General features: G+C 46.8%; 1 protein-coding gene across 1 annotated transcript in view; it reads left to right on the top strand.

Moving 5' to 3' along the window:
* The window catches only part of LOC126530873 (uncharacterized), a 57513-nt gene extending 42848 nt beyond the window's left edge, over positions 1 to 14665 (top strand). Inside the window, exon 7 of the mRNA XM_050178178.3 lies at positions 14417 to 14665. Within this exon, the coding sequence (XP_050034135.3) occupies positions 14417 to 14481 (65 nt within the window). The 3' untranslated portion in view covers positions 14482 to 14665. The remainder of the gene's footprint in view (positions 1 to 14416) is intronic.
* The last annotated feature ends 11009 nt before the right edge of the window (positions 14666 to 25674 follow it).

Consider the following 25674-nt stretch of genomic DNA (forward strand, 5'->3'; position numbering starts at 1 on the left):
GGCAGCCCAGATGCCCCTCTACGAGACCATGCAGCGCCGTGATCTTTTTTGTTCCTTTCACGTATGTTAGCCAGCCCAGATACCCCTCTAGGAGACGATGCCGCGAGGCCATCTTTTTTGTTCCCTTGATGAGTGTTAGCCAGCCCAGATGCCCCTCTACGAGACCATGCAGCGCCGTGATCTCTTTTGTTCCTTTCACGTATGTTAGCCAGCCCAGATACCCCTCTAGGAGACCATGCAGCGCCACCACCTTTCTTGTTCACTTCATGCATGTTAGCCAGCCCAGATGCCCCTCTACTAGACCATGCAGCGCCGCCATCTTTTTTGTTCACTTCACGCATGTTAGCCAGCCCAGATACCGCCTACGAGAACATGCAGCGCCGCTATCTTTTTTGTTCCCTTGATGAGTGTTAGCCAGCCCAGATGCCCCTCTACGAGACCATGCAGCGCCGTGATCTTTTTTGCTCCTTTCACGGATGTTAGCCAGCCCAGATACCCCTCTAGGAGACCATGCAGCGCCACCACCTTTCTTGTTCACTTCATGCATGTTAGCCAGCCCAGATGCCCCTCTACTAGACCATGCAGCGCCGCCATCTTTTTTGTTCACTTCACGGATGTTAGCCAGCCCAGATACCACCTACGAGAACATGCAGCGCCGCTATCTTTTTTGTTCCCTTGACGAATGTTAGGCAGCCCAGATGCCCCTCTACGAGACCATGCAGCGCCGTGATCTTTTTTGTTCTTTTCACGGATGTTAGCCAGCCCAGATACCCCTCTAGGAGACCATGCCGCGACGCCATCTTTTCTGTTCCCTTGACGAATGTTAGCCAGCCCAGATGCCCCTCTACGAGACCAGGCAGCGGCACCATCTTTCTTGTTCAATTCATGGATGTTAGCCAGCCCAGATGCCCCTGTACGAGCCGATGCGGCGCCGCCATCTTTTTTGTTCTCTTCACGGATGTTCGCCAGCCCAGATACTCCCTACGCATGGAGGAAGGAAACTGAGGAGAGGCGCTACCCCCTCCGCGCGCTAGGAGAGCAGTGTGGAGGAAATGACATAGTAGGTTCTCCTCCTTTTTGCTGGTTTTTTTTTATTTCTTTGCTGTAGCGGCCACGCCTTTTGGGCCACAATGGCGGCTTTCTTATGGTTCTGTGCGCTCACACGTGTTGCTCCGTAGGTTTTGTACCGTGGCCTATGCCGTGGCAGAGGCGCCGTGCGGGCAGGTTTGCGTTGGTCTCCGTGTTTTGCTGCGCTGCGTTATCTGGACCGTGCTCTACCGGATGCTGCTGTGGCCAGGTGGGACAGGAGGAACTAAAGTTCGTGAAATGAACGCGCATGCAACGCTGTACGCAATGTACGTCCGTATTGCAAGTATATGAGGTTCAGTCAGTCGGTAAGTTCGCTTATTAAAAGCGAAGCGTTTCTTTGCGCACATCACCGCCTCTTCGTGATCGGGGAAGCTGCGTGGTTGTTCTGTCGCCTAACAGGTGAACCAGTCACAGCAGAGGAAGTGGCGCGCGTGACCGCCGCCGGGCTCTTTGCATCGCCACTAGCACAGCCGGTACAATTAGCATGCCAAAGAAAACGCGGAAACTATACAATTCAGTGACGGGTACAGACAAGTAAAGGTCATGTGAAACCCATCCTAGAGGTACCCAAGCAAATAAATATGAGAACACAATCACAGCGCTAGTAAGATGCTGAGCGAAAACGCAACATACACTGATTATGGCATGTAAAAATGGCATAAATAACATTTGAGTGTGGAGCGCATGAAAACAAACAAACACACAAAGCAAGCTCTATAGGCTAAAATGCAATCTACAAATGGTGAGACAGAAGATATAAAAATTTGTTGCCTGATACTGCAGCAAGACGTCGGTGCACCGCGAATTGCACTGTGGAAAAAAAGATTTCCGGTCTGTAGTTGTGCGTGCAAGTTTTTTTTTTTATCTTTCAGGGGTGGTCGTTGCGTTTTGACGAGTGAGTTGGCTATTGCAGATATTTCTTTATCGAGTACAGGTCAATTCAATAAGATACTTCTAATGAATATGAGGCGAAAATGTTTACGACGTGTGGCGAGCTCATCGCCATTCGGGCTACGTTTATAGTTCGTAATGCTGCTTGGCATAGAATATTTTCTAGTCACGAAACGCGCAACACGGTTTTGAATGGCTTCGATTCTGTTCATTAGTATTTGAGCATGTGGATCCCATATAGCACACGTGCATTCCAGAATAGGGCGGACGTCGGTAAAGTTGAGCAACTGTCTCACCATAGAAGTGGTTCATGCTTAAAGTTTATTTCAATAAAATTAAGAGCGCGCCCAGCCCTAAGCGTTATGTCATCACCGTGTTCATTGCAGGTTAGATTTGACGAAAAAGCTACACCCAAGTACGCGGCTTTGTTCGCTTTTTCGATTATTTGTTGCTTAAGTAAAAAGAGAGTGTGCTAAGTGGTACACGTTCGCGAGTAAAGAGTAAAGCGGATGCGCTTACATTTGCTACTACTTAAGGGCATCTTCCATTTTTGGAGCCGGCAATAAATTAAGTCCAAATTGTTTTGTAATGCTGACTGGGCCGAGTGATCCGCGCATTCCCTATGTAAAACACAATTGCCTGTGTAAAGCTTACTTTTAGATGTGACACCGGTCCCTACGTCATTTATATAAATTAGAAACAGAAGCGGACCATGGACGGATCCCTGTGGTACTCCAGAGTTAACGGGCGCCATGGGTCATTCTACACCATTTATTATTACCTTTTGTCTACGACCAGTGAAATAGTTGCGAATACAATAAAAAATGTTGTCGGGTAAACGAAACGAGGACAGTTATTTTATAGAGAAGACGATAGTGCAGTAAGTCAAGTAGTAAACATTCGATCTGTAAGCCCTTGTCGAATAAGATAAAGAGGTCGAGGGAAAATTGGGTTAGCTCAGTTACGTAGGAATGTCCAGAGTGAAAACCATGCTGAAAATTTACAGAAAGCTTATTATCCTGACGGCTAAAAAATATTAGTGTATAGAACACATTCAAGCGTCTTGCAACAAATACTAGTTAGGGACGTTGGCCTGTAGTTAAAGACCTTTTCCCGTAGCCCTGATTTATTAATGGTAACAATGTTACCAGTTTTCCAGTCTTGAGGCAGCTCACAGTTGTTCAGAGATTTCATGACTAGTAATGTTAAGTATTTAGAAGAATGCCACGGCAAGATTTGAGGATATAGTTGGGAATACCGTCAGATCCAGGCGCAGAGTTTGTTTTTAGTTTTGTGAGGAGCCTCATAATGCCGTAGTCGTCGATAGTAACGCTGGGAATGGGATTGAACTCGATTAAAGCTATTCAGGCAGAGTGGAGCATGACTGAGCGTAGAGCTAGAAAAAACGGAAACAAAATAATCGTTGAAGGAGTTCGCTTTTTCACCACCGTCGCTTATAGTTACGTTCTCAAGCGTTAAAGGCGGAATCCCAACTTCATCTCTGCCCTTTCTTTTTACTAGTTTCCATAACTATTTGTGTCTCTCTTTCAGAAGTGACTCTTAGGTTTCAAAGAAACTGTTCTACGCCATTGTAATTTTCGAGATAATTAGACTACCCAATTGCTTTAGATTGTCGATGATCAGTGTTTTTCGCATGTCGTTAAGACGCTGGTATAAGCACTTTCTTTTGTTTATAAATATTTTAATTTTTTTGGTAAACCCACATTTATGCCGCCTTTGTTTATGGGAAAGAACCTTGGATGGAACGTACAAGTGAGGAAGCGTTAAGATCTGCTTCAATAGCATCCACACAGCTCAGATACACTAGCCGTAAGGCTATAAGCATCAGAAAACTGAAAAATTGGGGTATCACAAGTGTTGTGCTCGATGGGTACCGCGGCTGTTGACATCAGACCACAAAGAGAAACGCCTTGACTGTGCTCACCATGCAGTTTCTTCAAAAGTGTCAAGAAGATAAAAAAGGATTGTTGGACTCCATTGTTACGGGAGACGACACGTAGGTGCTTCAATTCATTCCCGAAACGAAACAAAAATCCGAACAGTGGCGTCACCCAGAGTCACCCGTCGCAAAGACGTTCAGACAAACTTCTGCTGCTGGCAAAGTCATGGCCAGTGTTTTGGGGGATCCTCAGGGGATACTGCTGATCAATTTCATGGAACGTCGGACAACAATCAACTCAGACAGTTACTGTGCAACACTAAGAAAACTCAGGCGAGCTATCCAGAACCGCCGACAAGGACGACTGGCAGCCGATGTAACGCTGCTTCACGACAACGCCCGACCTCACGTGAGTCTTCCGTCAAACCCAGGGACTTTTGACAGACTTGGGATGGACTGTCATGCCCCACCCACCGTACAGTCCTGCGCCTAGTGATTACCATTTGTTCCCCAAATTAAAGGAACATTTGAGTGGCCAACGCTTCCGGAGCGACGATGAAGTTAAAGAAGAGGTGAAACGCTTCCTCAGCGCATTGGTGGCGGAGTTCTACGACATTGGGATGCAGAGATAGGAGCACCGTCTACAAAAATGCGTGGAAAAGGATGAAGATTATGCAGAAAAGTAGAGCAAAGTTTCATCTTTCCAATTATGTAAATTTCTATGAGAATAAACATTGTCATATATTTCAAAAATTGATGGGAACCTTATTTCTGGATCAACCCTCGTATAAACACCGATGTCGCATGCTTGCACCATGCGCTATATAAAGCAACGATATCTGAAATCCAGCACCTACCACTGCTTCGGACGCTTGCGCAGTTCGTAAACGGTCGCTTTGCTGGACAAGTCTAATCCGCACTGTAAGGCATACTGTTATTACTAACAAAAACTTTTTTTATTCACGGGTGGAAACCAACCGTGGATAAAATAAAGTCTTAGCGCCCTCTGTGATGCAGCAGAGGGTGCTAAGAATGTCTAGGTCCGGACAGGCCGCCATTAAAATCTGAACCTGGCAACGTTTAACGCTAGAACATTATCTAGTGAGGCGAGTCTAGAAGTACTATTGGAGGAATTAGCGGGCAGTAAATGGGATATAATAGGGCTCAGTGAGGTTAAGAGGACAAAAGAAGCATATACAGTGCTAAAAAGCGGGCACGTCCCGTGCTACCGGGGCGTAGCGGAGAGACGAGAACTAGGAGTCGGATTCCTGATTAATAAGAATATAGCTGGTAACATACAGGAATTCTATAGCATTAACGACAGGGTGGCAAGTCTTGTTGGGAAACTTAATAAGAGGTACAAATTGAAGGTCGTACAGGTCTACGCCCCTGCATCCAGTCATGGTGACCAGGAAGTCGAAAGCTTCTATGTAGACGTGGAATCAGCGATGGCCAAAGTCAAAACAAAATACACTATACTGATGGGCGACTTCAATGCCAGGGTAGGCAAGAAGCAGGCTGGAGACAAGTCAGTGGGGGAATATCGCATATGTTCTAGGAATAGTAGGGGAGAGTTATTAGTAGAGTTTGCAGAACAGAATAATATGCGGATAATGAATACCTTCTTCCGCAAGCGGGTTAGCCGAAAGTGCACGTGGAGGAGCCCAAATAGCGAGATTAGAAATAAAATAGACTTTATACTCTGCGCTAACCCTGGCATCATACAAGATGTGGACGTGCTGGGCAAGGTGCGCTGCAGTGACCACAGGATGGTAAGATGTCGAATTAGCCTGGAGGGAACGGAAGAAACTGGTACATAAGAAGCCGATCAATGAGTTAGCGGTAAGAGGGAAAGTAGAGGAAGTCCGGATCAAGCTACAGAACAGATATTCGGCCTTAACTCAGGAAGAGGACCTTAGTGTTGAAGCAATGAACGACATTCTTATGGGCATCATTAAGGAGTGTGCAATACAAGTCGGTGGTAACTTCGTTAGGCAGGATACCAATAATCTATCGCAGGAGACGAAAGATCTGATCAAGAAACGCCAACGTATGGAAGCCTCTAACCCTACAGCTAGAATAGAACTGGCAGAGCTGTCCAAGTTAATCAACAAGCGCAAGACAGCTGACATAAGGAAGTATAATATGGATAGAATTGAACATGCTCTCAGGAACTGAGGAAGCCTGAAAACAGTGAAGAAACTAGGAATAGGGGAGAATCACATGTATGCGTTAAGAGACAAAGCCGGCAGTATCATTACTAATATGGATGAGATAGTTCAAGTGGCTGAGGAGCTTTATAGAAATGTATACAATACCAGTGGCACCCACGACGATAATGGAAGAGAGAATAGTCTAGAGGAATTTGACATCCCACAAGTAACGCTGGAAGAACCAAAGAACGCCTTGGGAGCTATGCAAAGGGGGAAGGAAGCTGGGGAGGATCAGGTAACAGCAGATTTGTTGAAGGATGGTGGGCAGATTGTTCTAGAAAAACTCGCCACCCTGTATAAGCAATGTCTCATGACCTCGAGGCTACCGGAATCCTGGAAGAACGCCAACATAATCCTAATTCATAAGAAAGGGGACGCGAAAGACTTGAAAAATTATACATCGATCAGCTTACTGTCTGTTGCCTATAAAGTATTTACTAAGGTAATCGCAAATAGAATCAGGAACACCTTAGACTTCTGTCAACCAAAGGACCAGGCAGGATTTTGTAAAGGCTACTCAACAATAGACCATATTCACACTATCAATCAGGTGATAGAGAAATGTGCGGAATATAACCAACCCTTATATATAGCTTTCATTGATTACGAGAAAGCGTTTGAGTCAGTCGAAACCTCAGCAGTCATGGAGGCATAACGGAATAAGGGTGTAGACGAGCTGTATGTAAAAATACTGAAATATATCTATAGCGGCTCCACAGCCACAGTAGTCCTCCATAAAGAAAGCAAAAAAATCCCAATAAAGAAAGGCGTAAGGCAGGGAGATACGATCTATCCAATGCTATTCACAGCGTTTTTACAGGAGGTATTCAGAGACCTGGATTGGGAAGAATTGGGGATAAGAGTTAATGGAGAATACCTTAGTAACTTGGGATTCGCTGATAATATTGCCTTCCTTAGTAACGCAGGGGACTAAATGCAATGCATGCTCACTGACTTGGAGAGGCAATGCAGAAGGGTGGGTCTAAAAATTAATCTGCCGAAAACTAAAGTAATGTTTAACAGTCTCGGAAGAGAACAGCAATTTACGATAGGTAGCGAGGCACTGGAAGTGGTAAGGGAATACATCTACTTAGGGCAGGTAGTGACCACGGATTTGGACAATGAGACTGAAATAATCCGAATAATAAGAATGGGCTGGGGTGCATTTGGCAGGCATTCTCAAATCATGAACAGCAGGTTGCCACTATCCCTCAAGAGAAAAGTATATAACAGCTGTGTCTTACCAGTACTCACATATGGGGCAGAAACATGTAGGCTTACGAAAAGGGTTCTGCTTAAATTGATGACGACGCAACGAGCTATGGAACGAAGAATGATGGGTGTAACGTTAAGGATAAGAAAAGAGCAGATGGGGTGAGGGAACAAACGCAAATAAATGACATCTTAGTTGAAATCAAGAAAAAGAAATGGGCATGGGCAGGACATGTAATGAGGAGGGAAGATAACCAATGGTCATTAAGGGTTACGGACTTGATTCCAAGGGAAGGGAAGCGTAGCAGGGGGCGGCATAAAGTTAGGTGGGCGGATGAGAGAAAGAAGTTTGCAGGGACAACATGCTCACAATTAGCACATGACCAGGGTAGTTGGAGAAGTACGGGAGAGGCCTTTGCCCTGCAGTGGGCGTAGCCAGGCTGATGATGATGATGATATCAATGACAAATAGTGTTGGTTAGCCGCAATTGAGCTGGAGAACGCTGCCTTGGGTCCTTTTTTTGGCAAACGAGCGATGTGGTGATCACGAACTCTGGATATATGAGCAACACGTGCCCTTGAAAATAATGGAATTGGTGGATGAATGTCTCGGTGGATTCAGAGTTATCCATTCAAAAGATCCTTCTTTGTGCAACGTATAGATGGCCGAACCGCTGACCATTGCACTTGCCGTGGCGTGCCGCAGGGCGGGGTTCTTAGCCCCACTTTGTTTAACCTTGCAATCATTGAACTTACCCAGGTTGTACCACGTACAGTCAACCTTTCCATATATGATGACGACATATGCATATGGGCTTTGGCAGTTACACGTCCCCAGGTTCGTGCACGGCTCGAAAAAGCAGTGACCCTGACATCGTCGTACCTGCGTGCTCAAGTTCTTAGCATTTAGAGCGAGAAGTGCGCGCCTTAGTCGCTTTTACTCAGAAGCACATGACTTGGCACCCCATTTCTATTGAACACCAAACAATTTCATGCGCAAAATCTCACCGATTCCTAGGCGTTATTATCGACAGAGACCTTTCAGGGAGCCCCCACACCTCATACGTGAAGAAGAGGCTTATCCCTATCGCCCATATGCTAAAGATTCTTGCCTGTAAAACGTGGGGTACATCTATGACATCTATGCTTCAACTATACAGGACGCTCTTCCTAGGATACTTGCGATATAGCACACCAGTGCTGCCCAATGCTAACAAAAATAACATCTCTGTCCTATAGAGCATTTCAGAACAAGCTCTTAGAACATGTCTCGGGCTACCTGGATGTAGTTCAACCGTAGCAAGAATTACCACTACGAGAGAACACCAGATAACGACTTATATAGCTGCTGAATGCAGCAATAATGAAACACAGGGCGCCTTGAGGCCAGAATACATATGACGTTGTGCGTGGAATCTGCAAAGGAGTAATGGTACCAGCACTAACTTTCGTAAATGCCATCCTGTGCTTAAAATCGGATACCTTGTCGGGGCTGGAACTTAGCCAAAGATCGGTTGGCCGGTTGGCTTTGGGTGCCCTTAGTAAAACCACAAATGAGGTAGTGCAGGGTGACATGGGCTTGGCCTCTTTCGAAGTCAGAGCAGAGCAAACCAAAATCAGTTTTGAAGAAAGGCTCAGGAATATGAATCAAAATAAATAGATGGCTAAAGTGCACAACTATCTCTACCTGAAAAGCGTGGACACAGACGGAGAAAAACGTCAAGAAAGTTGGAAACCACGTACTTGAAAGTGTTAATAGACAACAAGGAGCCACCACAAAGAATGAGCGAGAAATAGAGACAGTGAGATGCAAAGGCGGAAACAAAAAGTACCATAGAGATTGACAAGAATGGAAAGCAAGAAATCGTTGGCGGCGCACTCGATAAAGCTGTCTATAGCTGAGCGGTCTTTCTAAGGCTGATGAAATGCGTGGGAAACCGGTCAAGCCAGTAAGAATCCAGAGATGTTTGTCCGTCTGATACCTGCATGGCCTTTAAAAAAACATTACAGCGGAGGGGATCATAATTTAGCCATATACAACGTTAAAAAATACTTGATTTGATTATAAGCAGACAACTTGTGCAAAAGAGATTTAATTTTGAATTGTATAACCCAAAAAAACATTTAAAGAAGGGTAACTCGTGAACAAACTATAACACGGCAATCAGAACTCGAATACGACGAGAGAAACGACAAACTATAACACGGCAATCAGAACTCGAATACGACGAGAGAAATTATATATATAGAAAACTATCAGTCACAGCTCTCGTAGTATAGCCCTCTGGGCCGTTTCCTTTTTTTTTTCTTTCGAAAGTAGTCCTATTAGGGTTATTATAATTACACGAAGGTATTTCGCCCTCGTCAGCAGCAGTCCTTGAGATTGTTATTCTGGCGGCTAGCTTCCCACGCTATGCGTGCCGCCATCGCACCTGGTTAAGCTTCTCCTAGACGCTAGAGTTATACAATGTCCGCGCAACCTTGAGCGATTGGAAAGCGCGTTTCCCCCTCTTGGCCGGCGGGGACGGGAAGCTTTGTTCCGGCCGCGAAGCTCTCCACGTCTCAGTAAGGTGCCTGGTGGTGGTCTCGTACGGACGATGCCCTCTCGGTGAGCGCAAATTTCCCCTCATCTTTTAAGAGGTTCAATACTTACAAGCATTTGTCTCGCAAACCATATTTATTTCAAGGAAATTTTCCACGTCTCAATAATTTCTCTCGTCGTATTCGAGTTCTGATTGCCGTGTTATAGTTTGTTAACGAAGCTTTCCCTCAAGTCTAAATATTTTAAGGCAGTTTTCCTTGTCTCTAAAGCCGCTCGAGTTCGCTCTTCTCCTCGGGCAGCCATTTTTCCAAGAAAGTATGCCTTCTGAGTCCCTTTTCACGTAAGTGTAAGGCTCGGAGCAGGAGCTGTGGCGCTTGAAAGTAGCCTGGGGTCTGACGAACCAACCGACTGAGCTATCTTTCCGGGCAACATCGAAGGGTCACGAGTTCAAATCACCTGTTATGTTCCTTTTTTTTTCGCCCCTTTTTCTTTCTTTTTTTTTTCTTTCTTTTAATGTCTTTTCCTTTATTTTATCACTGTACAGGAACACCTCCTAAAAAAAAAGAGAAAGATATATATCTTCAAATATGTATGGCCTCACATGTGCAGGTCATAAATACCAGGTTCTCTAGCCGAGTGCCATCCGTGCGGTATAACCGAGCTCAGATTGGTCCACCTTGACTGATCAAATAGGGCACCACTGTATATTAAATGAGGCGTACAACTCCTGCGGGACCAGCCGTGGTTACTCAGTGGCTATGGTGTTAGACTGCTGAGCATGAGGTCGCGGGATCGGATCCCGGCCACGGCGGCCGCATTTCGATGGGGGCGAAATGCGAAAACACCCGTGTACTTAGATTTAGGTGCATGTCAAAGAACCCCAGGTGGTCGAAATTTCCGGAGTCCTCCACTACGGCGTGCCTCATAATCAGAAAGTGGTTTTGTCACGTAAAATCCCACAATTTATTTTTAAATTTAACTCCTGCGGGGACGGTACAGTATCCGCCTCCCGTGCAAGAGGACCGTGATTCAAATCCCGGGCCGCACAATTCTCCACCGGAAAATACGAGAAAAAAAAAACAACAACCGTGTGTTGAGAAAATTGCACAAGCAGGCCTGGAGTGCGGCCTGATCCCGGTGACCAGAACCGGTAACGCACTCTCTCACCAGAGCAGGATTGGCCACCCTGGTGCAGTACTTGGCCACAACCTCCTATATGAACACAACAATCATACCCCGGCCCTCAGTCCCCAGCAGCTGCGAAGCAACTGACCACGGCGGCGGTCAGACCTGCGACGCTGCAGAGGGTGCTAAGAATGCCTGGATCCGGACAGGCCGCCATTGGAATATGAACCTGGCAACGTTTAACGCTAGAACGTTATCTAGTGAGGCGAGTCTAGCAGTGCTATTGGAGGAATTAGAGGGCAGTAAATGGGATATAATAGGGCTCAGTGAAGTTAGGAGGCCAAAAGAAGCATATACAGTGCTAAAAAGCGGGCACGTCTTGTGCTACCGGGGCTTAGCAGAAAGACGAGAACTAGGAGTCGGATTCCTGATTAATAAGAACATAGCTGGTAACATACAGGAATTCTATAGCATTAACGAGAGGGTGGCATGTCTTATTGTGAAACTTAATAAGAGGTACAAAATGAAGGTTGTACAGGTCCACGCCCCTACATCTAGTCATGATGACCAGGAAGTCGAAAGCTTCTATGAAGACGTGGAATCGGCGATGGGTAGAGTGAAAACAAAATACACTATACTGATGGGCGATTTCAATGCCAAGGTAGGCAAGAAGCATGCTGGAGACAAGGCAGTGGGGGAATATGGCATAGGCACTAGGAATAGCAGGGGCGAGTTATTAGTGGAGTTTGCAGAACAGAATAATATGAGGATAATGAATACCTTCTTCCGCAAGCGGAATAACCGAAAGTGGACATGGAGGAGCCCGAACGGCGAGACTAGAAATGAAATAGATTTCATACTCTGCGCTAACCCTGGCATCATACAAGATGTGGACGTGCTCGGTAAAGTGCGCTGCAGTGACCACAGGATGGTAAGAACTCGAATTAGCCTTGACTTGAGGAGGGAACGGAAGAAACTGGTACATAAGAAACCAATCAATGAGTTAGCGGTAAGAGGGAAACTAGAGGAATTCCGGATCAAGCTACAGAACAGGTATTCGGCTTTAACCCAGGAAGAGGACCATAGTGTTGAAGCAATGAACGACAATCTTATGGGCATCATTAAGGAGTGCGCAATAAAAGTCGGTGGTAACGCCGTTAAACAGGAAACCAGTAAGCTATCGCAGGAGACGAAAGATCTGATCAAGAAACGCCAATGTATGAAAGCCTCTAACCCTACAGCTAGAATAGAACTGGCAGAACTTTCTAAGTTAATCAACAAGCGTAAGACAGCGGACATAAGGAACTATAAGATGGATAGAATTGAACAGGCTCTCAGGAACGGAGGAAGCCTAAAAGCAGTAAAGAAGAAACAAGGAATAGGCAAGAATCAGATGTGTGCTTTAAGAGACAAAGCCGGCAATATCGTTACTAATATGGATGAGATAGTTCAAGTGGCTGAAGAGTTTTATAGAGATTTATACAGTACCAGTAACACCCACGACGATAAGGTGAGAGAGAATAGTCTAGAGGAACTTGAAATCCCACAAGTAACACCGGAAGAGGTAAAGAACGCCTTGGGAGCTATGCAAAGGGGGAAGGCAGCTGGGGAGGATCAGGTAACAGCAGATTTGTTGAAGGATGGTGGGTACACTGTCCTAGAAAGGTTGGCCGCCCTATATACACAATGCCTCATGACCTAGAAGGTACCGGAATCTTGGAAGAACGCTAACATAATCCTAATACATAAGAAAGGGGACGCCAAAGACTTGAAAAATTATAGACCGATCAGCTTACTGTCCGTTGCCTACAAAGTATTTACTAAGGTAATCGCAAATAGAATCAGGAATACCTTAGACTTCTGTCAACCAAAGGACCAGGCAGGATTCCGTAAAGGCTACTCAACAATAGACCATATTCACACTATCAATCAGGTGATAGAGAAATGTGCGGAATATAACCGACCCTTATATATAGCCTTCATTGATTACGAAAAAGCATTTGCTTCAGTCGAAACCTCAGCAGTCATGGAGGCACTACGGAATCAAGGTGTAGATGAGCCATATGTAAAGATACTGGAAGCTATCTATAGCGGTTCCACAGCCACCGTAATCCTCCACAAAGAAAGCAACAAAATCCCAATAAAGAAAGGCGTCAGACAGGGAGATACGATATCTCCAATGCTATTCACAGCGTGTTTACAGGAGGTATTCAGAGACCTGGAGTGGGAAGAATTGGGGATAAAAGTTGATGGAGAATACCTTAGCAACTTGCGATTCGCTGATGATATTGCCTTGCTTAGTAACTCAGGAGACCAATTGCAATGCATGCTCACTGACCTGGAGAGGCAAAGCAGAAGGGTGGGCCTGAAAATTAATCTACAGAAAACTAAAGTAATGTTTAACAGTCTCGGAAGAGAACAGCAGTTTACGATAGGTAGCGAGGCACTGGAAGTGGTAAGGGAATACATCTACTTAGGGCAGGTAGTGACCACGGATCCGGATCATGAGACTGAAATAACCAGAAGAATAAGAATGGTCTGGGGTGCGTTTGGCAGGCATTCTCAAATCATGAACAGCAGGTTGCCACTATCCCTCAAGAGGAAAGTGTATAACAGCTGTGTCTTACCAGTACTCACCTACGGGGCAGAAACCTGGAGGCTTACGAAAAGGGTTCTGCTGAAATTGAGGACGACGCAACGAGCCATGGAAAGAAGAATGATAGGTGTAACGTTAAGGGATAAGAAAAGAGCAGATTGGGTGAGGGAACAAACGCGGGTAAATGACATCTTAGTTGAAATCAAGAAAAAGAAATGGGCATGGGCCGGACATGTAATGAGGAGGGAAGATAACCGATGGTCATTAAGGGTTACGGACTGGATTCCAAGGGAAGGAAAGCGTAGTAGGGGGCGGCAGAAAGTTAGGTGGGCGGATGACATTAAGACGTTTGCAGGGACAACATGGCCACAATTAGTACATGACCGGGGTAGTTGGAGAAGTATGGGAGATGCCTTTGCCCTGCAGTGAGCGTAACTAGGCTGATGATGATGATGATGATGATGATGATGATGATGATGATGATGATGATGAACTCGTGAAAGGAGTTTCGCTAATTCTCAAGGTGTGGTTCTTTCTTCTTGTCACTTAATGTGGCGCCCTATAATCTACATTTCACTGCTTATTCCTGTCTTACAGGGACAAATATAGTAAGACAAACTCCAAAGCACACTGCGTCGATTCTCCCGTGAACGTGAAAATTCAGAAGCTTGAGTAAAACAGCGGAATTGCGTCAAAATGAAGCTGGGCGACAACGTATATACGCGAGCACCATTAGAAAAAATTTTATCTGGTTGTTTCTTGACAGTAGTTTGTGCAGTGAGACCTTGCCGCCTTTCCTCATTTATTCATGAAAATTTGCTGTCTTCCTTTATATTTTTTCGACGCAGGAGCTGCGAATTTCGTGTGGAACAAGGTTACTGGAAGCCCGACTGGAGGTTCAAGCAGTCCGTAGAATTTATCACAGGACTTCAACGACGCTCCTCGCTCAGCAAACTAGATGGGCTGCACAGTGGCTCAACAGTGACGTCCTCTTCTGCGCTTCTCCAATTATTATTCGTGTGAAGTTCTGCTTAGTTTCAGCACATTGTTTCTACGTGGGTTGCGAATCATGGAATAAATGAAGATCCCATAATCAAGAGGCTGAAAAGACACCTAACGACTGCTAAGGCTTCTAATACGGCTGCTAAAAGACGCTAAGCGACTGCTGCAGTACGCGATATGACAAAAAATATTTCTAGACTCAATGAACGCAGATAATTGACGAGAATAACTGAACAAGGTCACCACAGCTGGGGTCGGGCGGCGGCAGCAGCTCGCGCAGGCGCATACGCTCGAGAAGCGGAGTCTTGATCCGCATTGTCTGCTACGGCGGCGCGCGCTGGATCCATTGTCGGGAAGCGTGCTTCTGTCAGGGACGGTGCAGCGATTTCATCATTACTGTTCGAACTGAGCCAATACTCTTTACTAAGCGTTGTGCGACGCCAACCTCTGAGCCTTCATTGGCGATAATGGAGTTCTACAAACTTCTTTTGGCAGTATATGCTTTGTCTCTTTTTCAAAAGTTCGGGGTACTGCGTGCGTGCACGTATATTTCTTCACTGTGTGTGCTACCGTAATACGCAGCGACAAGAAAGCGACACCATAAATTTAGCGCAACGTGCTCAGTCTTTATTTGACACTATAGGAAAACAGATCACTCAACAATAATAACTATGGGCGTGAAACGCTATGAAGCATACGGATACTAATAAAGCAATGATTTAGGTTAAGACAGCGAGCTGGAAGTGATTCTTCTCGACAATATTTCATTACACTAGACAGACCCTGCCCGCCGGCACGGAAATGCACGTGTCACGCTCCGAACTTCACTAGTATCTCGTTACGTCCCCAGCAGCAGCTAGCGATGACAGCGCCCACTCTGGAGTGCAGTGGGGTGTAGAGTGACTTTGACAGCGATGTGTTCATTCGCAGCACGTCCCACTTGCTGACGATGGTGGACCAAAGCCTATCCTCGGACAACCCACGGAGAGGATGCTGCGCCAGCGCGATACTTGCACTGAGCCCCAGACATCTTCAACGATTTTGAGGTCCGGGGACTGGTGCGGCCACTCCAGGACAGCGACGCCGCCCTCTTCGAGCACTTCTTGCACAGCACGAACAGTGTGGATCGGCGACTTATCGTGTTGGAATATATGGTCGCTTTCCGCGGTAACGGGCCGTCAAGAACGGGAACGGAATCAGTACATCGTCTATGATTGCCCCGCACTTTTCAGGGATACACTTGCCTTCAAAGCGTATCGGTGGGCGTTGCACAACGCTTAGTCAAGAACATCGGCCCAATTCCCGCAGTAACGATGAAATCGGGGGACTTAGCACGCTTCCTGCCAATGCGGCCAGCGCGCGCCGCCCTAGCAGACGATGCGGTTCAAGACCCCGGCCCTCGAGCGTCTGAGCCTGCGCGAGCTGCTGCCGCCGCCGGACTCGAGTGCTCGCCGCATGGCGACGCGATTCGCTCCGAGTTTTCCCCTAAGTGTGAAACAGCCTGTGCATACATGAGCGCCGACTCGCCTATCTTGCAATGCATTTGGTGCGGCCAACTAATGTTGCAGCGATAAGGGGCACCCAGCCCAGTATGGCGCCGCGCTCTCTGCCTCCGCTCAGCTCATTTCTTCGTCGGTTTCCAAGGTACTCTCCTCCCTTTGTTCCTTCCCTAGTTCTGTGCGCCAAATATTCGCGCCGCGCGGCGGTCGAGAGACAACGCTTCCAGGGCCTCCTTCGGCTATCAAGATATTGGGCCTCTTCGATTTTCGTAGTTCTGGCAGCCCGCTGGCAGCCAGATGGCAGCCAGCTAGTTCCGGTTCTGATAGTAAGTCACGTGGGCCGGGATCCCAAGAAACCCTGAACCTGCCCGAAGTTTGCAAAATCGAACGCTGGTACAGCTGGCCAAATGTAAACAAGCTACGAGCATGGCAGCGCCCGGCAAGGCCGGGGCGCGCTCGACGTAGTCGGCCCGTTTATGCGTTGCCAGCTTGAAAATGTATAGTTGCATTCAGGGATACGATCACTTTGGCGCGACTTCGCGCGTCTCGGCACAGGACGCGCAATGTGCCAACCTCACCTTGCGCAACGCAACAGATGGCCTCCGACACAGCGGATGACAAGACGCGAAATCGCGCGTGATTGTATACTCGAAAGCGATAGCTCGAGGATCCCTGCTCGCAGGGATCACGTCACCCACCGGCGACATTGATGAGTTGGCGTTGTGTCATCACAGGACATAAAAAAGCAGGTTATCGGGTACGTCTCATACGCATAAAATTTCGTGCCGACCTGCTTGGGCTTCGATTTCAGAATGTTTGTTGTAGCTGATAGTGCTTCTCATTGTGACCCTAAGGAGCTGGGGACGCGGCTGGCGCATGAGAATGCACGCCGCCTGTGACCAGAGAAACGTTTCACACGAAAAACAACATTGGTCACGATCATGAGAGCAATAAGCCAATGTATGTGTGTCTAATGTACACAGTGCAATCAGTGTATCCTTAGATCAACGGCCTGCAGTTGGAACACATATCGGTTTCGAGCTGCCACCTAAGCATACGACGGAGAGACGGAGCGAACACGGGCTTACTGCAAAGCCTTCGCTAACTGTAGAAAATGGAGCTAGAGAAATACATACCCGAGATATGTGAAAAGGGACGCCACCAGAGGAAGACGAACCCAAAATGTACCGCAATGTGTGAATGAGCGTGTACAACTTGCGTGGAACACGATGCAGATAACATGCACGCACGAGAGCGTGGCGCGCTGATCACCGCCGCGAAGAAACCATCAGGGGACACACACACATACACACACACACAAAAGCTTCAAACGGTTCACCACGGCTCGTATCACGCCGCTTCGCAATGCGGAACGGAGCGTTAGCACCTAAAAAGATAACGCTAGAAGTAAGGAAATCCGAAGATGGACCGTAGACAGTTGACTGAGCGAGGTAAATTTTAAGTCCTCAAGCGCCCGCGGTGCAATCCGTGAAGTCCCCGCAAATATGGCGGCGAGCGCCTATTGCCTCTTTTAGTAGTCTGCTAGCCAGAGAACTTCCAGAGAGCAGCCAGACAAAAATCGTCTTGGCAGTTTCTGGCAGCCGGCGGGTAGCCAGATCCGTCCAGCCCGAGCAAAACGAACGCCCGGCGGAAGTGCGTCGCGCGGTGGGCGGAGCAACCCGAGAAAAACGAAGACGCTCTGGCTGGCTATGGCAGCCCGCGGGTAGCCAGAAGTGGGAAATCGAAGAAGCCCATTAAGGGGCCGGATGGCGTGATTTCGGCTGTCGTCGCCGTTTCAGTGGCTTAGAGTAACATAGTAAACGACAAGAGTTGACACTCGAGCCGTTTCGCGGCCGAGCTAAGGAGCTTCGCCGATTCCGTTAGGTGGCAGAGCACATCAATAAAAATGTGGCTGCGGCTCCGGCTATCAGCTGGACAGGCGGCACGACCTAACGCGTGCGAAGCCTAGTAAGGCCCCGCCGCCGGGCTCTCTCTGTAAAATGCTCCCGAAGGATCGTTCTTGGGTTCTTTTTACAGCATCTGGCATTACTGCTTCCTCGCCGTTTCATGGTAAGGCCACAGGAAGTTCTTTTCCACGTTGTTAAAGATTTATGCTCTTCGTATTTCGTTATGTAACTATTAGCCGCATTAACGAGTGACGGCGGTCTTGAAGCCATAAACAGCTGCTGCGCATTTGCTACGCTGACTCTCAAGACGACAGACTGGTGGGCTAGTTGGTACTGCATAACTTGAGGCAAAGCGCAAAAAAAAAAAGAACACGAGGACAAGAGATGGAAACGAAGACACATCTCTACTAACAACTGAATTTTTGTTGCACATGGTTACCACACATATACTACGTATATATGTGGTAAACATGTGCAATAAAATTTCAATTGTTAGTAGCTCGGAAGCTGTTAATGCTATCACCGCTCATTGCTGCGCATAATAAAAAAAAGTATGCGAAATGAAAGTCAGCTTGAGGCAAAGCGCAAAAAAAAGACGAGGACAAGAGAAGAAAGCGAAGACAGCGCTACTAACAACTGAATTTTGATTGCACATGGTTACCACATATATACACATCTTCCTTTCCTTCTCCTGTCGTCGTGTTTTTTTCTTAGCAAATCCACTCAGTCATGCGGAGACGACTGCAAGAATTAGGGGGGAAAAGTTGGCGTGAATATTGCAATACGTTGTCTCCGCTGACACCAGTTCCACGAGTATGGAGGACTATTCGTGCATTAAGCGGCGCTGTTGTTCAACACAACCATTTCGTGCTCTCGAAATATATCCAAGGATACTTCAAAATTAGTGATTGCTGAGGAATTCTGCAAATTTATAACTAGAACAAACATATCTATTACTAGTGCGGAGTTTCAATGTTCGGCTGAAATGGCAAAACAAAAAATTCTTGCCTGTTTTCAGTCGCAGCATGTACAATTAGACTACGAATTGTCTATGATGGAGCTAAGATGTGCGCTTGTGTCTTGTAAGACAAAGGCTGCTGCAGATCCAGATTTCATTACATGCCGTATGTTGCAAAACATGGGACCTAATGCTCGATTGGCACTTTTGGACTAGCTCAATGTCTTGTGCAAAAAGGAGCGTGTCCCTCACTCTTGGAAAACGGCACGTGTGATACCTATATTGAAGCCTGGTAAAACACCCCTTTCTCTTGAATCTTTTCGTCCTGTGAGTCTGACGAGCTGTTTATGCAAGGTCATGACGAAAATGATTGACACTAGGCTGCAATCGTGGTGTGAGCAAACAGAAGCACTTCCCAATCGCATGCCATGATATTGAAGGCGGCGATGCACCATGGATGCAATGTTGGATATCGTCACGTATGTTGAACACGAACGAGCTAGGGGAAGTATCACAATAGCGGTTTTTTTAGACAGTAAAAGAGCCTTCGAAACAGTCAGCCATGCTTATATACTATGTGGCCTGCCAGAACTGGGAGCTTCAGGAAGGGTGCTACGGTGGATATCTAACTGCTTGAACGCCAGGTCAATAATTAATCTTACAAGTGAAGGAAAATGTTCCTCTCATAATATTATTCAAGGAGTCCCACCAAGGCAGTGTCTTAAGTCCGTTTCTCTTTAATTGTGTGATGGAGTATTTACCGCTGAGATTTCCACCTGCACTATACTACTCTATATATGCGGATGATGTTTGCATTTGGGCCTCTGGGTCAAGTACCAGCCTTGTTCAATCAACTTTGCAGGACGGTCTAAACATTGCGGACAAATTCTTAAAGGAAATGCGAATGGAACTGTCTTACAGTAAGACGGATGTGTTGCCTTTCACCAGAGGACATCTAAAGGATTCGCAGCAGTGCCTTAAGGGGCAATCTTTAGACATAGTGAAACAACACAAATTTCTGGGGTTATACTAGACACGCAACTTTCTTGAAATTCTAACATTCAAACCCTCGAAGAAAATATAAACTCATTAATACATGCTCTTCGCCGCGTAGCAGGCACGACATGGGGAGGGTCGGTTTCACCCTTACTAAAAGTACATAATGCACCCGCTCATGTGAAGAGAGACTCCAACGATTAATAGCTAGGAGCCTTAGAGTTTGCTTGGGCGTTCCTCGAGCAACCTCAAGTTCCTTAGTAATTGCAGAGGCACGTCATCCTCCATTTCCTCTTATGAGGATGGTTGAAACCTGTAGAAAATACTTTCGCGTTCCAGTGCAGCACAAAAGGCACCCACTAGCATGTGCACTTATTGAGACAGACAGGGCGAACATCAATTCGGCGATTTAGGTGCACAAACATCTACTACCATATCATGAATTTTGGTTATCAGATATCTCTTACCCTCCATGGCGACTCGTAGCTCCAAAAATTGAACTTTCGGTAGAGGGAATTATTCGTAAACGAGATATGTTTACGCTAGCAGCACAACAACTGGCATTACACCAAATATACGTTCGATACCCTGGCTATATTCAACCGTATACAGATGGTTCTAGCCAAACAAATTCTTATACAGCTGCCTTTGTCATTCCAGAATGGAAACAAATACAAACATCTAAACTATCTCACACTACGTCACCAACAACAGCAGAACTTTTTGCAATATTGCCTTTACTAGGCTACAAAAATTTAATGCAAGAGGAGAACAGTGGCCCATACTTTACGACTCGCAGGCAGCTTTGTCTTCACTTCATAGTGACATCAGCAATTCACAAAACATGACGTTAGTTAGCGGGATACTCATGGAACTCACAAAAGCAAGTGAAGAAAATCGCACAGAAACGCTCCAATGGATACCTGGCTATTATCCCTGGGAATGTTGCAGCAGGCAAAGCAGCTGGATAAGCACATGTTCATAACGCCACACATATTCTCCCTCTAACACAAGGCTAATTGCGCCGCATACTAAGACAGATATCAGCCCGTGGTTGCAAAGTGACATGGTTTGAACAGAACACGAAATCTTCCAATTTATTTCACGTTGACCCATCGCTTCAATTTAAAATCTCGTCTACATTAAATGCAACCAGAGCTTTTGAACCGCTGATTCACCGTCTGCGTCTCGGTACCGCGTACACAAAACATTTTCTTCATAAAATTTCAAGAGTTGACAGTGCGGAATGCACTTGTGGCCACGCTGATGAAGATGTACAGCATCTTCTGCTAGAATGTCCGCGGCACGACACACACAGGCAACGTTTAGCACTTGATTTAGTGGCCTTAGATCGCAGGCCCTTCAACCTTAGGAAGATCTAGTCAGTGGCCAACATACTCATTGCAAGGACGAGCGGTACTGGCCCTTCAAAGATTTCTAGAAACGAGCGATATTCTTGGAAAGTATTGAATCGAGTGTTTAAATGTGATAGCACATTCTTTAATTCGTGATTTCTTATGTGCCCTTATTTTAGTCTAGCTATGTGACCGGGCTTTGAGTTTACTTTAATGCACATATGTGACTGGACTCTGTGTTGCTGAGTTGACTTTTGCTTTAGTGCGGCATTAATCTACTCATGTGACTCGACTTCGTGTTTCTTTTTATAATTTCGAGTTGTCTTTCAGTTATAGTGTGACATTAGTGTACTTATGTTACCGGAATTCGCGTTATGATTTCACTATTTTTGTTACGATTTATTGGTTTTCTTTTAATCCCTATGTGAAAAAGAGCAGCCGGTGCTCTGGCCCATGATGGCCCACAGTATACTCGAGCCATCCAATTACTGCGACCGACTCGAGATCCAGCGACCCAACCGCAGGATTTATCCTCCCCTTCACAGAAAGATCAGCACTGAAGAGGCAGTAGCTCTCAGACTTATTCAGACTAACACATTCCCAAACCTACACAGATGCAGCAAAAGGTACCCACATACATCGCGACATCTGCCCCTGGTGCGACGACACACGCTCTACACTCTTTCACATATCGTGGGGGTGCGGGGGCAAACCTCAACACTTAAAGACGCCTAGCACGTCATTTGAGCGGTGGGTAGTACAGCTGACAGGCGATACCCTGGCGGGACAAGCAGCTCTCGTCCAGCCAGTACGTCGAGCAGCCATGACCAGTGGAGTCCTGGAATGAGGACACCACCCAGTCGACCTCAAGAGCAACGACCTCGATGGTCCAAATAAATGTTTCTCTCTCTCTCTCTCTCGAACAGTGGATCTGGTACAAGCTCATGATGATGCTAATGATGCTGATGATGATAATGATGATGGTGGTGGTGGTGGTGGCGGTGGTGGTGGTGGTGGTGGTGGTGGTTCGCATGATCTGGCATGTACCCGCTAAAGGGGATAAGTAAAACTTGGGCGGCAAGAGGTGTATAAGAGGAATCGTCCTAATGACATTATCGGGTAGTCGTTTCAGAGGGTTATGGCAGTGCTGCAAAGTTCATATGAAAGAACAGTTAACTAAGCGCTGCTGCTAGCGTGTAAAAGTGATCCACTGTTCATAAAAAGCAGGATCATAACTTAATGCATACCCGGTTATTCTCGTTTTGCGTCTTCAAATCTGTGTTTCACCACCATCGTAGCACGGCCAGAGCGCTCTCCAACGACCACCCGAACATGAGGAGCAGTGTTCCGGATGAAGAAACATATCGCCCTAGTTGTAGCTCCGAGGTCGAAGAATATATGGTGCTGCCCGGATGAGCTGCCGCATAAATTTTGGGTCTGATTTTGTGGACGCAATTAAAGCCCATGCATGGGCCCGTAAAACACGGTGTAAGTCATCGCGAACATTGCAAGTGCTACTCAGTGGCGATCGCATCCAACCGATTTTTTTTTATTGTTATTTTGTCTAAAAGACGCTTTAAACGAACAAGGTGTAGACATGTACTGTCACGCGTTGAAACTTAACTCGGCCTGGGAGAATCGCATTTCGGTTCAGTAATTCGAATGGGTCCGCATTGCTGCGGTGCATGACGCGATAGAGCACGTTCATAGGCCAAGCACGTACACTAACGAAGGCTTACTATTCCGTTTCAGAGAATGCCACGAACACTATACAAATCAACATGAGCAGCCCGGTTGGCTTCAACTTTACCTGTTATGCCGCAGTTGGTGGGCAATCAACCGCTTAAGCACTGAGGCCATATGCTGGCTCAGTTTTGTCAATCAGATCAGTACAACGTACATTCGAAAGACGACATTCTTTCTCTAGGATGTAAGACGAGCCGCCTATAGTTCCACAACTTGAAGCACTATAGGACTTCACTGCAATCCGCCTCATTATGTCCGAAAATTATTCTAAAGGATGATTCTCGCCTTCTTAAAGTCGCAATGTTTACCTAAACTTCCCGGACGGTGTTATACCACATCATTCATCGACTGGCAATGTTACCTATATGATTACGTGCATACAGAATAAAAATTACTACATCATCTATCTGCGGCCATATTCGTCGATGTCAAGTAGGCGTACGACAATGTGTTTCACGAAGCCGTTATCGATGCTCTCGGGATGGTTGACCACGGGCGTGGAGCCTTTCGATGGATATATGCGTAAATGTTTGTGACGGGTTACTTCATGTGTGCCGAAGACGGCCCAACCACACGACTTTTCACCTTCTCCAAGTCCCTCAAAGCGGTGTGCTGAGCCCTATACTGTTCTCTGCCTCGCTCTCAGGTGGGTCGTTGAACACCTGCCAGCTACAGTCAAGTTGTACATGTACGCCAACGACATCCCAGTCTGCACGCCGGCGGGTGTGACAAGAGCAGAGATACGTGCGAGACTTTAAAAAACTGCTGCTTTTACGGCGCCCTGCACATTTGTTGCCAAGATGTCGCGATATCGTCAGCCGAATATATATATATATACGTGTGCGTGTGTGCATGCTTGCCTTTTTGTGTACATGTTACGCGAATGAGATGTGTGTGCTTATCTGTATGCTTTCGCTACATGCAATGCCACCTTTAGAGTGCGGTGCAAAGGCGCGACGCATACTCCATTGCAATGTGAAACCTATCGCACATTTAATGTAGAAAGAAGTGCTTATAGTTACAAAAATAGTGACTTTAATTAAGAACGAAAGTGATGTGCGTGCGATCTTCAAGCATCGTCCTGTATACACTGCAAAAATATTTACACACCTTAAGAGTGTTTTCTTGTCGCACTGGTAACACCCTTACCTTTAGGGCACTACAAAAATTTATAGGGGACGACGACGGAGCTCTAATTAGACGTAGGATGACAAAAGGCGCAGTTGAAAACTATGTAATCATTCTGAGAGACTTGGGCGCACATAAATATCTGACAGAAGAGTTTCATATCACTCCATGTGAAATTATGTGGTCGGATATTTCTGTGCGCCCTCAATTATTGCGGAAGAGCATAGCTCAAAACAAAAAGATTCTTATTTGGTCATATGCACGTGATGCGTAAGTACCGACTATAACCAATCAGCAAAAGTCAGAGTGGAAAGTCTTACTTCCGTGGTCGACAAAACGTGATCAACCTACAAATGACACTGCCGGAACGACATGTACGAGTTGACCGGGCAGTCGAAGGCTTCGGAGAACGCACGGTTGTCAGCCAGCGCCCAAACGCACTTGTGGCGCCCATCGACCACTACCGTGTCGTCCGAAGACTCGCACGCCGCGAGGCAGAAGCGCAGAAAGAACTGTTTCTGCATCTTCTTCCATGTCGAGTTGTCGCGGACTCCGCCGCGGTGAAAGGCTTTCTCCATGGCGTCGTATGCCACCTTGGCACTGGCGAGCCAGGGAAACATCTCTGTCTTGAAGTCGGTTACGTTCCCCACGGAACGGTCCGTGCCATATTCCGCGTAGCATGTCAGGCGCTCCAGCAACGCTTCGGTGGCTTCCGCCGGGCGGTGGGATTCGGTCTCGTGGAGACGGACGAAGGATCTGATCAGCTCACGCGCTAACGCTGCTCTGAGTGTGCCGTAGCTGAGGAGGCGCACCGAGTCATCCGAGTAGAAGATGTGGGGAATTTCGAGGACCGTGGAGAGGAACAGGGAATTAGTTTCATAATTATAGGTGGGTCTCAACTCCATCTCCGAAATCGAGGCTATGTCCCACAGGGCACTCGGCGGCCACATGAGCGCCAAGGAGCGGCTTTGGTGGCGAACTGCAAAGCAGTTGCGCACGAAGTTCTTGTCTGTTGTCAGCCCTGCACCACTCGTCAGGACAAGATTACATTGCTTCTCCAAGAACTCTCGATTGGACACCAACGAAACATTTCCGAGCGTCTTCTTCAAGTGCTGGTGTGTAGAATCCTCCAACACATTTCTCAGCAAGCTCTCATCGGACGTGACCATTGCCTTAACGTCGTCGAACAGCTCGAAGACGGGGTCGACGCTCGTCTTGTTGAACATGAGCTGCCTGCTCAGGGTCGACCACACGTGGGACGTCGCCACTTGCCACTTGTGGCACCTGCCACTTGTGGCACCTGCCACTTGTGGTTTGCCTCGGATTGCGCCACGTGGTCAAAAGTGAGCAGGTCTACGAGCATCTGAACCGCGAGGTACAACGAGACGTCCTGGCGTGGGGCTTTTTCAACGATACGTATCAAGGCCAAGGTGTTATCGTAGTCAAGGACGACCAAATGTCCTTTCCTCAAGCTTGACATTCGAGCCAACCGATTTATGGGCCTTGCGACAAGCG

The sequence above is a fragment of the Dermacentor andersoni genome, chromosome 5, assembly GCF_023375885.2.
Source record: "Dermacentor andersoni chromosome 5, qqDerAnde1_hic_scaffold, whole genome shotgun sequence".
NCBI lineage: Eukaryota > Metazoa > Arthropoda > Arachnida > Ixodida > Ixodidae > Dermacentor > Dermacentor andersoni.